General features: G+C 44.2%; 1 protein-coding gene across 2 annotated transcripts in view; it reads left to right on the top strand.

The window, feature by feature from the left end:
- The window catches only part of LDAH (lipid droplet associated hydrolase), a 105,911-nt gene extending 97,607 nt beyond the window's left edge, over positions 1-8,304 (top strand). The window contains exon 7 of one of the 2 annotated variants that reach the window (XM_060272438.2): positions 2,294-8,304. In XM_060272438.2, the coding sequence (XP_060128421.1) occupies positions 2,294-2,485 (192 nt within the window). In that variant the 3' untranslated portion in view covers positions 2,486-8,304. The remainder of the gene's footprint in view (positions 1-2,293) is intronic. The other variant, XM_060272439.2, reaches the window with a different exon arrangement.
- The last annotated feature ends 8,453 nt before the right edge of the window (positions 8,305-16,757 follow it).

Below are 16,757 nucleotides of genomic sequence, written 5' to 3'. Positions count from 1 at the left end.
CGGGACTCTGGTGGAAAAGGAAACCTCACCTCCCCAACAGCCTGCTATTTTATTTTATCATTTTATTGATTTTAATTTTAAATTGCGATAGCAAGCAGCCCATGTAGCATCATATATGGTTGGGCCCAAAATGCCAGAGCGGATGCATAGAAATATCCCAGTGGTGCATACCTGTCCTAAGCAGGTTTGCTTGATGCAAATCCTATTAACTTCCACCTTGTTGGGGCACTGTCATACAGTGGTTCCGCTCCTTCCTCCTGGGCCATGTTCAGAAAGTGGTGGGGGGGTGAATGTTCAGACCCCTGGGCTCTCACTTGTGGGGTGCCTCAGGGTTCTGTCCTCCCCCCCCCCATGTTTTCTAACATCTACATGCAGCCGCTGGGAGAGATCATCAGGGGGTTTGGGCTGGGTGTTCATCAGTATGTGGACGATACCCAGCTCTACCTCTCTTTCAAATCAGAGCCAGTGAAGGCGCTAAAGGTCCTGTGTGAGTGCCTGGAGGCAGTTGGAGGATGGATGGCGGCTAACAGATTGAGGTTGAATCCTGACAAGACAGAAGTACTGTTTGTGGAGGACAGGAGGCGGGCAGGTGTGGAGGACTGTGCCCCTGAAGGACCAGGTGCGCAGCCTGGGAGTCATTTTGGACTCACAGCTGTCCATGGAGGTGGAAGTCAATTCTGTGTCCAGGGCAGCTGTCTACCAGCTCCATCTGGTACGCAGGCTGAGACCCTACCTGCCTGCAGACTGTCTCGCCAGAGTGGTGCATGCTCTAGTTATCTCCCGCTTGGACTACTGCAATGCGCTCTACGTGGGGTTACCTTTGAAGGTGACCCAGAAACTACAATTAATCCAGAATGCGGCAGCTAGACAGGTGACTGGAAGCGGCCGCCGAGACCACATAACACCAGTCTTGAAAGATCTACATCTACATTGGCTCCCAGTATGTTTCCGAGCACAATTCAAAGTGTTGGTGCTGACCTTTAAAACCCTAAGTGGCCTCGATCCAGCATACCTGAAGGAGCGTCTCCACCCCCATCGTTCAGCCCGGACATTGAGGTCCAGTGCCGAGGGCCTTCTGGCGGTTCCCTCATTGCAAAAAGCCAAGTTGCAGGGAACCAGGCAGAGGGCCTTCTCGGTAGTGGCGCCCGCCCTGTGGAACGCCCTCCCACCAGATGTCAAAGAGAAAACAGCTACCAGATTTTTAGAAGACATCTGAAGGGAGCCCTGTTTAGAGAGGCTTTTTAATCTTTAATCGATTATTTTATCCTTCTTTTGGAAGCCGCCTAGAATGGCTGGGCAAACCCAGCCAGATGGGTGGGGTATAAATAAGTTGTTGTTGTTGTTGTTGTTGTTGTTGAAGCCGCCTAGAATGGCTGGGCAAACCCAGCCAGATGGGTGGGGTATAAATAATAAGTTGTTGTTGTTGTTGTTGTTGTTGTTGTTGTTGTTGTGCTTTGGCATGCAGCCTTACGGTCCAGCACAGCATGAAAGAACCACATACAGAAGCAGGCTCCTTCATGTGGATTTCCCTTGCTGAGAGCATGATTTTGCATGCGGACTGGACCCATATCCAGGTGTGAAGCACCCAGCAAAATCTCCATCTGCAGTGCAGGGTGGCGGGTAAATACAGGCAATCTTGTCTGTCCTACAATGCAAAGTTGCACCCACACCTGCGATTCCAGGCTGCCGGCCCTGTGCAACATGTGTTTGTCTCCTGGTTGGGGCCTTTGCTGAAAAGCGCTCTACGCATTTCATCTTCTTAATTTTGAGCACCATGGTGCTATAGAATTCCTAGTACGCACAATGCTTTCTGATCTTCCCTAGTGGTGGTGTTGTATAGGTCACTGTTGTGTCTGTTCATTAAACAGAAACTGAGGCTAAGGCAATCCCAGTGACTCATAGAATCATAGAATTGTAGAGAGGACCTCTACAATTGCAATACAGTACAAGTGTGGCACTCAAATCGGAAGCGTAACACTCAAAACGGAAGTGTGGCACTCAAATCGGAGCATGTTCGGCTTCCGAAAAAAGTTCGCATACCGGGACACTTACTTCCAGGTTCACAGTGTTTGGGTTCCAAGTTGTTGGAGTACCAAGGTGTTTGAGAACCAAGGTACCACAATACAGCCATCTTTTGCCCAATGTAGTTCTCAAACCCACAGTCCCAAAATTGAGAATCCCGTGCTCTACCAACTGAGCTATCCCAGGGTGCCGAATTTCCATTTCCTGTCTGACACTTAGCTTTATCTCTGTCTTTTCTTCTTCTGATATATTTACTTGGTTTGTTTTTCAGCTGACTTTTTATTATGGAAGTGAAGACCGGTGGTGTCCTCGGCAATACTATGAAGAGATGAAGAGGGATTTCCCAAATGGAGACATCCGATTGTGTGAGAAAGGATTCCGCCATGCTTTCGTCCTCGATTCCAGCGAGGAGATGGCTGCGGATCTTGCAGACTGGATGCGAGATGATCTGGCTAGGCTGTAAACAGAGGTGAAGCAAGTAGCAACACAGGGCAGGAAGTATTTTAACTGTTTTATGGGTGTGTGGTTATACTTGAAAAAGTTTGCTCCTCATTACATTCTACTAAAGGATGTGCCACAAAGTAACTTCGTGGCCCGAAAGGTAGTCCTATAGACCCTCTGAATGCCAAAGGAGTGGTTGTAAGTGCCTCGAATGGATTTTGTCAAAACAATACCGTAAACAAGAGTATGCTACCGGCCTTGGCTTCTGAACACTAAACTGAGATACATCACTGCTACCAGTTGGGAGCAATCCCCTTGGTGGAAGGAGTGGTTGAGGTTGAGTTTCAGACATGCATATGCAATAATGATTCCCCTCCCCCAACCTCAAGAGACTTGAGTGAGAATGTCAAGGCAGGTCAAGCATCACAAACAGAGCTTTCATATCCCCTCAAATGCAATACTATGAATGTATGTGTTCAGGGGCAAATCACTGAGGGTGAGATGTCAATGAAAGGAGCTGCATGTGTGAATCTGCCCTAAGATCAGAATGTTAAAATACTTCAGTATGGTGTAGCAAAATACTGATGAAGCTAATCGTTTGGTGGTCACAGCACCAAGCTCTAAATTCCTTTCTGTCTCACCTTTTTAAAAAATTGTTCTCAAAAATGCCAGGGAGATTATTTTTTGTGCAAATACTTCCTTGAAAAGTTTTTTGTATAAGATTTTAAAAGGGGCATGGACAAAAAATTTAATACATGAATATCTGAAACTGTTCTGAGTATTGTGGTGCCTCGCAAGACGAAATTAATTCGTGCCGCGAGTCGCTTCGTCTTGCGATAATTTCGTCTTGCGAAGCGCGGTTTGCCGCGGCAAAAAAAGGCCAAAAAATTCGTCTTGCGAAGCACGGCCATAGAAAACTCCATCTTGCGAGTCACCAAAAACATCACAAAACGCTTTCATCTTGTGAGTTTTTCGTTGTGCGAGGCATTCGTCTTGCGATGTACCACTGTACATATAAGCCACAAATTACTGGGTTGTGTTTTTTTTCCAGTCTGCTATTTCCATTCCAAACTCTTTCCTATAAATTCCACTTTTTAAAATATTCACTTTTCAGGAGACCCAAGAAAGAAAATTAACTGGGTGAGAGAATAAGCCTTCTAAACTGCCCTCAATTCTTAAGGGCCTCTTTTCTTTCAGCATGTGAGAAAATAAACCTGTTTCTGGACCATAATACTTGGGACTGCAGTAGCAGACTCATATGATGGATTGAATGCTCCTCCATGCAGAAATGTGGCCTGCAAATAAAAACCTAGCCATCAGGGTTTTTTTTAACCTAGTTTAAGGTTTCTCCCTAACCTGCTAGTTTTCCAAATGCAGGGTGGGAATTGTTGTTGTTTTGAATTGAGCAATCAATCACGTCAGCCCCCATCTGAAATGTAAAGTGCTTTTGCTTAGAAACAAGTTTGCCTCCTCATCTGTTGTAGTAACTGGGCATAAAATGATTTGGCTGTAATTTGCTTTGACTTACAGCAACTAACAAATTTAACAAATAATAATAATAATATGAAGGAGTTCTGCTGTCAGTTTCATTAACAGGTTCCTACTTGTCTGGGGCAAGCAAGCTGGAAAATTAAGAATGCTGAGTAGCTTTCTCCTCAAACCAGACTGTGGTTTTCTATACCTTCCAGATCACTTCTTCCCAGTCTCAAAAAGCTGGCATTGACCAGTTGGCACCTGACATTGTATATCGTTGCTCATTCATTTGGGAAAGAATAATAGAATCAGTGCTTTTTTTCTGGGGGGACGTAGGGGTACGCATATCCCTAAACATTCTGTGAATCTTTGTACTTTTGTCCATTTACTATATTTATTTTCCCCGCTTTGAACTATAAAATAGTGATTTTCTTGAGTCAAAATGAGAGTACCCCTCAACATTTTTTAAAGAAAAAAAAACACTGCATAGAATCATAGTCATAGAATTGTAGAGCTGGAAGGGGCCCCAAGGGTCATCCAATCCAACCCCCTGCAATGCAGGAATCTCAGCTACAGCATCCATGACAGATGACCATCCAACCTCTGCTTTAAAACTTCCAAGGAAGGCGAGTCCACAACCTCCCGAGTGTGTCTGTTCCACTGTCAAACAGCTCTTACTGTTAGAAAGTTTTTCCTGATCAATGTTTAGTTGGAATCTCCATTCTTGTGTCTTAAAGCCATTTGTTTGAGTCCTCCCCTCTGGAGCAGGAGAAAACAAGCTTGTTCCCTCTTCCATGTGACAGCCTTTGAGGCATTTGAAGATGGCTATCATATCTCCTCTCAGTTTCCTCTTTTCCAAGCTAAACATGCCCAGCTCCTTCAACTGTTCCTCATAAGGCTTGACCTCTAGACCAGGAGTCCCCAGACTTACCGCGCTTCAGACCAGTGCCCAAAGCGCCGATCCCACGGCAGGCTAAAGGGCGTGGGAGCGCGCGCCCATGTTCATGCGCACACACTATTTCCAGCGCACTTCCGGGTCGCCAGAGCGCTGGAAATAGTGTGTGCGCATGGCCTCCTCCGACCCAGAAGTGTGCCGGAAATGACGGGTAAATCGGTCAATCGGGCCGTATCCGGCCTGCGGACCGTAGCCTGGGGGCCTCTGATCTAGACCCTTGGTCATCTTAGTTGCCCTCCTCTATACTCGTTCCAGTAGTCAGTGGTTTATCTCTGGAATTCATTGTGACTCTAAAAATAGACCCTAAAAATGCATTTACCCAAGTATAACAACACACACACACACACACCGAACACCTTAAAACCTTGTATTAGTATTTGCAATAGCCAAGATGCTCTTGTCAAAAATCTGAGAATGGAAATAATTTTGGACATCAGGAATGGGAATTTTGAGAAAAATCTTTGTTGCTTAAGACCAAATATTTTGAAATGGTTGCCAGCAGCAGCACTCAAAATGGCAGGCAGTAACATCATGAGCCCAAAATCCTGTGTGGAAAAAAGGAGACATCTCTGTAGGCACACATAGTGATTCTATCCATGGCCATTCATCTCATGCCCCATTTCCAGCTATTGTTGTGCCACTTCAGAACTGTGTGAGAGGGCCCAGTGGTGCGGCACAAGTCAGGTGTCGACAATACTGAGTTAAATGGTCTGACTCTGTGTGCAAGCGTCAGGGAGAGGATTAACGGGGTTCCTTGTCCCTTTGTACCAGTGCTGGAATATATATGGTGATCACTTGCACCCGTGCTTCATGGGAACATAATGTTGGACCAGGTGGTTCGCTTGCTGTCTTAAATGTTCTGATTCATGTCTGTAAATAATTGTTGCTTGTGCAGATAAGAAGGCTTTTTGTCCATTTCAGCAAAATCTGGTGCTTGGGGGGGAAAAACACCTACTAACTAATATATTGTGCTAATTTGAAGGAGGGTTCTTGGAATTCAAGCGTGTTGTCCTTCAGTGTAGGAATTGACGTTTACACAACTGCGTGCATTCCTACAATATTTCTGTGCGTCAGATGTAGTCGGCAGAGAAATATTTTTGTCTTCATAGTAACAGGGTTGCCTACCTAACAGCACCAGAAGAGGGAAATCCAGCCCTCAAAATGTTTCGGCAATTAGTTGAAAACATCCTGCCTACGTACCGGTAGATTATGATTCCGGAATATTAAAGCAGGGAAATCTTGTCCTTTTGCAACATTGGCCAAGAAAGCCTTATTCAAGTATGTGGTGGTTCTGCATTTTTGCTACAATCCCATCATCTCAGTGAGCTTAACTTGGAATAATTGCAGGATTTTAGCTATAAGCCTCTGTACATCTAGATTTCCAACTAATTTAATCATAGGAGTACTTCTGTTTTCTTGACATGAAGCACAGTATAATGGCGTGCTTACTGTGGGTAGGCTTATTGAGATGATTCAAGTTACAAGAATTGGATTGTTGATAGATTTAAACCTGTTTTGCAAATTATACACAAGAAATGCTAAATCTTTGGTGCATTTTTCACCCCTTGAGGCTGTCATTCATCAACAGTCCACCCTGTGTCATATTCAGTGGGCTTTTATTCTGGGGGGACGCATACTTCTAAACCAGGGCATAGCTGCCAAGTCTCCCGTTTTTCACGGGAAACCCCCGTATTTTGTTGCTGTTTCCTGCTGTTATCCCGAATTGATTATATCCCATAAATATCCCCTAAAGCTCCTGCCGGCAGCCATGTCCCAGCTCCCGGCTGTCTGCGCATGTCTGGACACGGGCAGCCCGGCACCGGAAGTCGCTTCTGCGCATGTCTGGACATGCGTAGAAGCGACTTCCGGTGCCGCGCCGCCGCAGATCCCAGATTTTTCAATCCGGGAGTTGGAGGGTATGAACCAGGGGTCAGCAAACTTTTTCAGCAGGGGGCCGGTCCAGTGTCCCTCAGACCTTGTGGGGGGCCGGACTATATTTTTGGGGAAGGGAATGAACGAATTCCTATGCCCCACAAATAACCCAGAGATGCATTTTAAATAAAAGCACACATTCTACTCATGTAAAAACACACTGGTTCCCGGACTGTCCAAGGGCCGGATTTAGAAGGTGATTGGGCCAGATCCGGCCCCCAGGCCTTAGTTTGCCTACCCATGCCCTAAACATTTTGTGAAGCTTTGTACTTTTGTTCATTTACTGTATTTATTTTTCCTGATTTGAACTATAAAATGGTGATTTTCTTGAGTCTTGAGAGTACCCCAAACATTTTTTTTAGAAAAATAAGCACCGGTCCTATTTATTAGTTTATTTTAAAGACAATTTTTGCTATTATGGAAATTGTTTAATAGTGGTTTTGAAAAAACACGTAGTGCCCAGTGGGGGCCTTCGACATTAACTCTCCTAGCCCACTCACTTCCCCACAAATTCTGAGACTTCCGGAGAAACCGGTGAGAGATCTCCTCTAGGTGACCAAGAAGCCATGTGATATTATGATGGAAGCTGGTATTGCAAGGGACCAGACCAATTCTTGGAGGAATTTCTAAATCTCTACACCCAGAGGGAGTTTCCCAAGAGTGGTTTAGACCACAGCTCCAACCGCATCCCTAATGCAAGATATATGAAGCAAAAGGTAAAGGGATGTGGGTGGCGCTGTGCTCTAAACCGCTGAGCCTCTTGGGCTTGCCGATCAGAAGGTCAGCAGTTTGAATCCCCGCAATGGAATGAGCTCCCATTGCTCTGTCCCAGCTCCTGCCAAGCTAGCACTTTGAAAGCACACCAGTGCAAGTAGATAAATAGGTACCGCTGCGGCAGGAAGGTAAACAGCGCTTCCATGTGCTCTGGCTTCCATCACGGTGTCCCATTGCACCAGAAGCGGTTTAGTCATGCTGGCCACATGACCCGGAAAACTGTCTGTGGACCAATGCCGGCTCCCTCGGCCTGAAAGCGAGATGAGCGCCACCACCCCATAGTCACCTTTGACTGGACTTAACCATCCAGAGGCCATTTACCTTAATAATAATAATAATAATAATAATAATAATAATAATAATAAAATAATAATTTATTATTTATACCCCGCCCATCTGGCTGGGTTTCCTTTACCTTTATGGAGCAGAATATCACATGTGTGTAAGTGGAATGCTGGAGAGAAAATGCCATTGTATTTGCTTTAAGGAAGTAATAAAAATAAATAAATAAATGGTTGGTGTTCAGTAGTAGCCTTATAAGGCATGATAAATATTTGTCTGTTGGTTTCAATATTCGAGGAATGGGTTTCTCCATGTTGTATATTGTACCAAAGTGCTTGCAAATACTATTTCATATTACTGTGAAAACTTAATAAATATTAACAGTTAAAAATCAATAACTAATAAAAAATGTTGCATACCAGTAATTATAGAATGGCGGGGGTTCCTGGATTTTTGTGGTTTTGTTTTGTTTGTTTTTTCATTCTGACTGGTGCATTCTATAAAACCAACCGCAAAGTTACGGTATTCAGAATTGAAATGGTCACAGTCTGAGTAATAACACCCTGAACATGCCTAATCTCAAAAAGTAAACAGGTTCAGGCCTAGCCTAACTTGGGTTGAAGGAAATTCCTCATTAGACATCTGAATCTTAGGTAGGAAACTAAAAAGAGTTTGCTGGGTCATAGAATTGCTGAGTGGGGAGAGGCCCTGAGGATCATCTGCCTCACACAGGGTTTGAACCTGCAACCTTATAGCATCATCAACACCATGCTCTAACCATCTGAGCTAATTTATCATCTTCTGAAGTTCATTTGAAAAGTGCCCTCTGCTTATGACGTAGTTACTGAGCTCTCCTCTCCCTTTCCTCTTCCTGTAAATGGTCTCGTGGGCTTTTATATTGCTTCCGAAACCTGTTTCAGCACAGAAGACCGTTGGATAAAAGTAGTTTGTGAATACACCTTGGCCATTAATCAAAGCACTTTCAGTGGTTTTAAAACCGGCATTTGCTCGATCCAGTTTCCTTCCGGTATGTCAGGGATGAGGGAGCTGTGGTCCTCCAGATGTTTTTATGGACTACAAATCCCATCAGCCTCAGACAACATGGCCAATGGACTGGGATTATGGGAGTGGTAGTCAACCAATACCTGGAGGGTTGTGGAGATGTGGAGGAAGCATAAAGTGCCTCCAATTATTTCACAGAAGGGAGGACTATGTAATCCTATCATATACAGTGGTACCTCGGTTTAAGTACACAATTGGTTCCGGAAGTCTGGTTCCGGAAGTCTGTACTTAACTTGAAGCAAACTTTCCCATTGAAAGTAATGGAAAGTGGATTAATCCGTTCCAGACGGGTCCGCGGAGTACTTAAACTGAAAGTACTCAAACCGAAGCGTACTTAAACCGAGGTATGACTGTACTGTCACTGTCCATTCCATAGATTAACTCTGTTGTTAGAATGGGTCTTATTCTTCATCCTTCCCTCCAAGCACACTTAGGGAACAGTATCTTCATAAGTTACACCTGGTCTTTTTTCATGTCTAAAAAAGAGGTGTCTTGTTCTCTTATAATGGCAATGGCACCCACCCGAGAGATGCCAGAATCTGGCAAATTCCAGCTGAAAAAAAGCCATGAGCATGACAGACACATGTACAGTCATACCTCAACATCCGAACGCTTCGACTTCCAAAGTCGATAACCCCTGGAATTGTTTTCGCCGTGCGTGCACTCTGCACCTGCGCAGAGCGGCGCGCATGGTCAGCGCATGCACATAAGTGCGAAATCGCGCTTTGCGCATGCGCCGTAGCGGCGCTTCGAGAACCAAAAACCTCAACCTACGAAGACGGCCGAGGAACGGATCGTCTTCGTAAGTCGAGGTACCACTGTACAAAGAATTCACAGCTAAACTGAGTGATAGTTTGGGGGTCCTTTATGTGTAAAATGATTCTTTCTTTTTAAGTGTCCTATCTCACAAAGTTGTTGGAAGGATAAGCCCAACCAGCACCACACACACACACACACACACAAAAGAATGTAAAGTAGTTTGCACATGAAAAGTGCAGTAAACATGGATAAATATTTAGAGGATTCTACATATTGGGGAAACTTAGTAATCAGTAAAACAAATTGCATTTCTAGTTGGAAGAAAAATCAACTGCGCTGCTTTAGGTAATGCGGGGGAATCAAAAAAGGCAAATGAAGCACATATCAATAAAATATTTAATAAACTTATCTGTACAAAATATTTAAAAGGTTAATTAAGAGTATACAAGTTTGCTTATTTAACAAATATATACCACTATATATGTTCAAGAAAATATATATTGCTTGTTTACAGTTCATTTACAATCCAATATGTACAATCTATTTAAATTTTAGAATACATACACACAATGCATTTACACCATCACTTCACTTCTCTCTTCCATAGAACATTTCACACATTCAGACCCAAATACTTTTTTTGATCCAGAAAAAATAGGCTTTTAAAAAAATGAAAAGACACACATGGAAATTCAGTAAATTATAGTTTCACCAGGAATGAACAATAGGAAAGAGGGAGAAAGAGAAAATTCTTTGTGGGTTTTCTACACATGAGAGAAGAAAATGCATAAATTAAAAATGTGGAGCGGATTTCTTGGTAAAATGACAAACTGTGTTTTTGTTCTTCAGAGTGTGGTGGCGGGTAAAAGCGTTTGCCTTAGCCAGTTGGAGAAATATGTTCTGACAACGTTTCTCTAGGGGTCATTAAAAATATGGAGCAAAGAGAATGCAGCCCATTTCCTGCAAAAATGGAATCTAGTTTCTTGATAAGGGGGAAAGAAAAACACAAGGAACAACAGTCTCAACCTTGGCCTCAGTTTTCAGATCCGGATGCGAATGGCCTGGTTCCTAATACTGAGAGCTTTAGGGCCTCCTTGCCGATGGCTTGACTTCCAAACATGCTTAGCCCTTTGCGCAGATATTCCGGTGAACAGTAGCTGCACTCGCTGCAGAAAGAAACCCTCAAACGTATAAAATAGATACTGGAGAAAATGCTGATTAAAAAGCCAGGAGGGTTGCCAAAAAGCTCTGCAACAGAAGTTCTTCACTGAGGAGGCATTCCTGAGGTCTGACCACGGTTATAATTAAAACTATTTGGAACCCAACAATGTGAAAAATGTCAAGATGTGCAACACTATTTTTAATTCTAGATATTTTTCACCCTCTTCCCCTCTGGTCATGTTTTGAAATAAGTTGCATTCATGGGACCTGATTCTAATCTCACAGTAAATCAGCCGTATCTCCAGCAAAGTCAATGAAATTATGCTGGATTCCAACCACTGGGGTGGGGAGCAGAGGGGAATCACGTGTATCTATATGTTTGCTTGCATTTGTACCTACTTTATTAGACTGCAGCATGTTTAGCAGATTTTTTTCTTCTTTTACCTTCGAAATGTTGTCAAGGGACTCGTAAAAGAAAGCGTCTTAAATGCATTATAACACTGTGACACCAGATGGCGCTATGGAGTTCCCATCTTTCGGCAATCCGATTTCCCATTTTGAGGTTTACAACACATTTTCCTGATTATTATTTTTTAAGTGCGTAGATCCAGCCTAACGCTTGTTGCAAACGCAATATCACAGGTGGCTTTGCAAAACACCTAGGCTATACACCTGGGCAAAACACACTATACTGTTGTTTCTTTAGCTTCAGAATGGCTTCTGTAGGTATGTCCAAGGAGCATGTGTCATGTGAGACTTTAAATGGCAAGGTGGGGGTTACTGCTTTTTTAAAAAAACCAAATGTCCAGTACGTGTGTGCATGCGTCATTAGGCTTCACCAGACTGCAGTCATAGTCCTTCCCATTAGGTGATTCCCATTCATCTCAATGGGAGCAATCGAAAGAGAAAAGTGCAGCATGGCTGAGTTCAGGGGTGCCAACTTGAATAAAATATTGGAGGGGGCAGGTAAGCCCCGGCCGACATAATTGATCACATGACATGGTGCAGGTACGCAATTTGAATGGCAATGCCCATCAACTTTGGGGTGGGCCGACCCCCTCAAATATTTCCTGGGGGGGGCCGAAGGGACCTTGGCCCCTAGGAGTTGGCTCCTACGGCTGAGTTCCACCGATTTCAATAGGACAGAGGATTTCTGAACATGAGACATTGCATAAAAACAGGCTAAATCACAACCTGTAAATCTATAGCGACACACAACATCTATTGTGCAGGAAATGCATATTGTGTGGGGCAGCCTTTACAAATAAACCGAACTTTCTCCAGGCCTCTGGTGTGAGAGCAGAGCTTTGCAGGTTGTGAGCGCATTGATATACACTCAGAAAAGCCCTGGGCCCTTCAGAACATAGTGGCCTACAAGAGAAGTTGGCTTTCGACCGCAAAAACTTTAAGCTAGCTTCCTCCAACCAGGTGTGCTCCCAAACAGCATTAAGTGTCTTGGCTAAATGTAATGCTTCTCATGTTCCATTGCTGTTCTTCAGAACAGAGAATTATCCTAAAATTCTTTTTTCCTGTTAGGAACATCTCCTCCATTGCCATCTCACCAGCATGCTGCTCTCTTGATATTTCCTCCTGGGCTGCCGTGCCCTTCTCTAAAACACGCACACGCAAGACACCAAGTTCTAGCTCTTGCTGCACTTTCCCTCTCTCAGTCAGATCGCTCGGATCCACCCTTAGCTTGCTGAATTAGGATCAGTTTCTTAGATACGGAACACACTGCTTTTATGCCTGCAAAGAAGCACCTTGTCATTCAAAATGCTGATAACAAACTTCTAAAAAGTATATAGAAATATGAACTGTTATTCTAAATGCACTCACAGCAGGTCTAACAGTTTGTGGACACCAGAAATTTGATGACAAAGTACCACTTTGAGGGAGTAGCACTAGGCCTTAGGTTTTATTGTATACCTCCATGTGTCTTGCCTCCCAAAGTGAGAACAACAATATATTAGTTACAGTGTTTAGAAACCCAGACATATAAGCTAGGCGCTGAATGGCTCCTTAAACCAAGGTTGCAGTCGCCAAAAAGGAATGCCTAGTTGCTGTTTCTGGGCCAGACAGCTCAAAAGTCGTATTTTTCAATGCAACATTTTGGTTCCTGAAATTCGTTCTGATTGTGCAGATAAAATATAACGCATAGAATTCTACAGGATGTGTTGCTAGTGTGTGAAAACAGACAAGATCCAAGGATCCCCAAGCTTGCATCTCCAGATGGTGGAGATGTCAGGCACCATCCTGACACCGGGGCATCTTCACTCGGTCACAAGTGGCTAATAGCCAGGTGCAAAATGCGTCTGGCAAATTTCCGAGATGCAAGTAATGAATGGCCATGTTAGCATCCTTATTCTCCATTCAGAATTCTTTGCTACTCAAGGGTTTCGCGAGAACAAAAAAACTTACATGCAGGCCTGGAGCAAAAAGAAGAACATGCAAGAAAAGCGCCCACACATCGACCCATGAGGCAAGGTGAGGTGACCGCTTCAGGTGGCAGGCTGCACAGGGGCAGCAGATCCTGTAGGGATCCTGATGTAGACCATTGCTCCCTCCTTGTTCCTTGCAAGTCTTCACTCACCCTTTCTTCCCTGGTGGGAAGGAGGCACCATGTTGTGGTTTGCCTCAGGCACCAAAATGTCTTGGGCCGGCCCTGCCCAGATCCGAGGGAGGTGAGTGAATGTGCATCAAATAAGGGACGCACATGCAAATAAGCATACGCCAGGTCCTTGCTTCTCTACGTTAATCAACTTAGCTGGGTTTGATTTTGGAATCCAGTTTCAGATTACTGTCAGGAAAAGTTTGCAGTGAGCCAGCCCCAGGTAAAATTCTGAATGTGCCTGTTATGTTTCTGCTCCTGAACGTGCACCTGGGTTGGTGAAAGTTGCCGCTTTTCCTGGGAAGGAGCTACAGTGATGGAATAAGCTTTGCCTGTTCAAGTTACACTTGCCGTGCTGCCAGGCTGCAACCTGAATAGCAGGTATCGCAATGACCCTCTAGGATAGCTCAGGCAGTAGAGCATGAGATTCTTAAACTCAGGGTGGTGGGTTTGAGCCCCATTGGGCAAAAGATTCCTGCACTGCAGGAATTTGGCATATTAAGGTTATCATATGTCCTCTTTTTCCAGGACATGTCCTCTTTTTTTATTGCTCTTCAAAATGGCAACCCTAGATGTCCATTGTGGCCCCTTCCAACTCTACAATTCTATGACACACACACCCCACAGGTCTTGTGATTTGGGGGATAGGCTACATTCCTGAGTTCCTTCCAATTCCTGGATCCAACAGGGATTCAATTGCTGGAATAGCCAGGCAAGCTTTTGGGTAATGGGCCAAGTATGGGTCATTAAGATAACAAAAGAAGTGGCTCTATCTGTTAGTTAGACAAAGGCCAGAAGCTAGAAGCAAGCAGAAGCCAGTGAGAGAGCCATGCCTGATTTCTGCTTGAATCCAAGGCTGTGACTCTGAGAGAAGCAAGACCTTCTCAGGTGTTAGAGCTGTGAGCTCCTCCCTCGTAGGCTCAGGTTGTATATATGTGATAAACCATATATTATAAAGACACCATAGGCTCCACTGACCCTGTTGGGTTCCGAATAGTTTAACTATAACACAGAATCTACCATTCTGTGATTCTGTGTGCAAGCCTAAAAAAAAGGTTTGTTGATTCTCCCACGGAGGTGCTTGCTACAGCTTTTTTTTCCCTCACAGGGGGAGAAAAACCATATTTGCTAGAAAAGTGCTAATTACAAGCCTTGAATCACCAAGATCTTAAGATGGCCCTTAGAGACACAGGCATGAGACTTCCCTTCTTCATTGAGATGTCAGCTCCAGGCCTGTTAAGACAGAGATAACTCTTGTACTCTGTCTCCCATCAGCCCCCAACCAGCACGGCCAGTTATCAGAGATGGTGAGAATTTTAGCCCCTTTCCCAGGCTGCATGTTGAGAATTGTCCCTCCTTTGAAGTGAATGGCAACAGAGAGGGAGGGAAAAGTTCTAGACATGCAGCACAAAGGACAATAGATCTGTCTTTTTATCTCACACATTCCTATTCATTCTGCTCCAAAAAGTCAATTTTTTTATTTTCTGCAAACAGTAAAAATGCTTACTCGTTCACCTAGAAGCAGAGGGCACCCAATGAAGTGAGCGTGCTCCAGCTTTTGGATAAACTAAAAGGATTTTTAAACTGCTCAGTGTTGAAACAGTGCATGTCTCTACCACCACAATTAACACAAGTGCAAAATAACACACGGGAAAAGAAGAAACTAATGTATACCAAACCAGACCATGCGTTCTCCCAGCTGAGTACTGTCTACACTAATCAGCAGCCGTTTTCCAGGGTTTCGAACATCAGTTTCCCCCTAGCATGCCTAGAGTTAAAGGGATCAAACCTGAGACATGTTTGATGGCAATGCATGGGCTCTGCCACTAAGCCACATATATTCCCATCGAAAGATGGGTTCCCATTAAGTGCAGGGGCAGAGCTGCCTAATGCCGCTGAGTCCAGGGTCTGAATTACCTGATTTGGGCCCCAACTGTAATGCAAAGGTGATGGCACGCAGGTCCCTTGGAAGACTGACAGCCTGAACCACAAACCTCCAGTTAGATGCAGCCCTCTTAAACTCCATAGCCTTACTGAATCAGCTCAAAATCTAACTATTTCTGTTTGGCTGCATGTAAAACCTGCATTCCAAAACCATTTGAACTAAAAGCTTGAATTTAAGTCATCTGTATACCCCAGTTCCAAAACGTTCGAAAATCAAAGCGCGGCTTCTGATTGACTGCAGGAAGCTCGAACGTTTGGCTTCCAAAAATAGTTCACAAACCAGAACAGTTTGCGATGTTCGGGAGCCAAAACGTTCAGGAACTAAGCTGTTCAACTTCCAACGTACGACTGTATATCTGTCCGGAAGAATGTCTGTTCGTTTTAGCAGGAATAATAGTCCGAACCTGAAACAAATTTGTTCTAAAGTGAGCCTGGTACTTCCTAGGCAGCATGCTTTGGGACCATAGTCTGAGGACCATAGTTTACACCAGGCATCCCCAAACTGCGGCCCTCCAGATGTTTTGGCCTACAACTCCCATGATCCCTAGCTAACAGGACCAGTGGTCAGGGAAGATGGGTATTGTAGTCCAAAACATCTGGAGGGCCAAAGTTTGGCGATGCCTGGTTTACACAAACAACAAACCCTGTGCTAATTCTGTTCCTGGACTGCAGCAGCTAATGCTACATAGAGCACTGCTTGCCCGCTGGAAATGAAATAAGTATTTCCCGCTAGAAAACTAGCACATCCCAGAAAACGCAAGTGTTGTTTTTTTTAATTGGCATCTAATCATCCACGTGCTAAAGGTTCCCCATCTCTGGTGTAGACTGTAAGTGATGCCGAGTGAGATGGAACGATGCTCTAACTTGAGTCAGTTTGGCTGTTAGATTCCCCCCACCTCAAAAAAGGGGGGGCAATGTGTTGTTGTTGTTTTGCCCCCACCCCAAGGGTTCTGTTGCTATCAGTGTATCTTCCTAGGCCCATTGGTTTGAGTAGATGATGTGTATATAAGGGATGCACATCAAACTAAGCGTAAATTAAGCACTCTACAACGCTTAACATGAGCAGCAAGATGCAATCCAGTCCAATCACTACACAACTCACACCAAAAAGGCTTTTCAGAGTCTTTCATTTAAAACATGTTCACCATCCAGGCATTACTTGCTCTGGACGGCAGAGCATGTTTGGTCACTGTATTTATGTATAAGCAGGAGATGATAACCAATGGACCCTCCAACACTCAGCGCCAAAGCCATTGACTTGGGGAATCTTCCGGGTCTCCTACCTAATCACCTTTATTTATTTAATGGAAGAGTTGGCCACTAGGCTTAAAGGCTATTTGGGCT

The sequence above is a fragment of the Zootoca vivipara genome, chromosome 3 (genome assembly GCF_965207765.1).
Source record: "Zootoca vivipara chromosome 3, rZooViv2.hap1.1, whole genome shotgun sequence".
NCBI classification, from domain to species: domain Eukaryota; kingdom Metazoa; phylum Chordata; class Lepidosauria; order Squamata; family Lacertidae; genus Zootoca; species Zootoca vivipara.
This window is presented reverse-complemented; position numbering and strand designations above follow the sequence as displayed.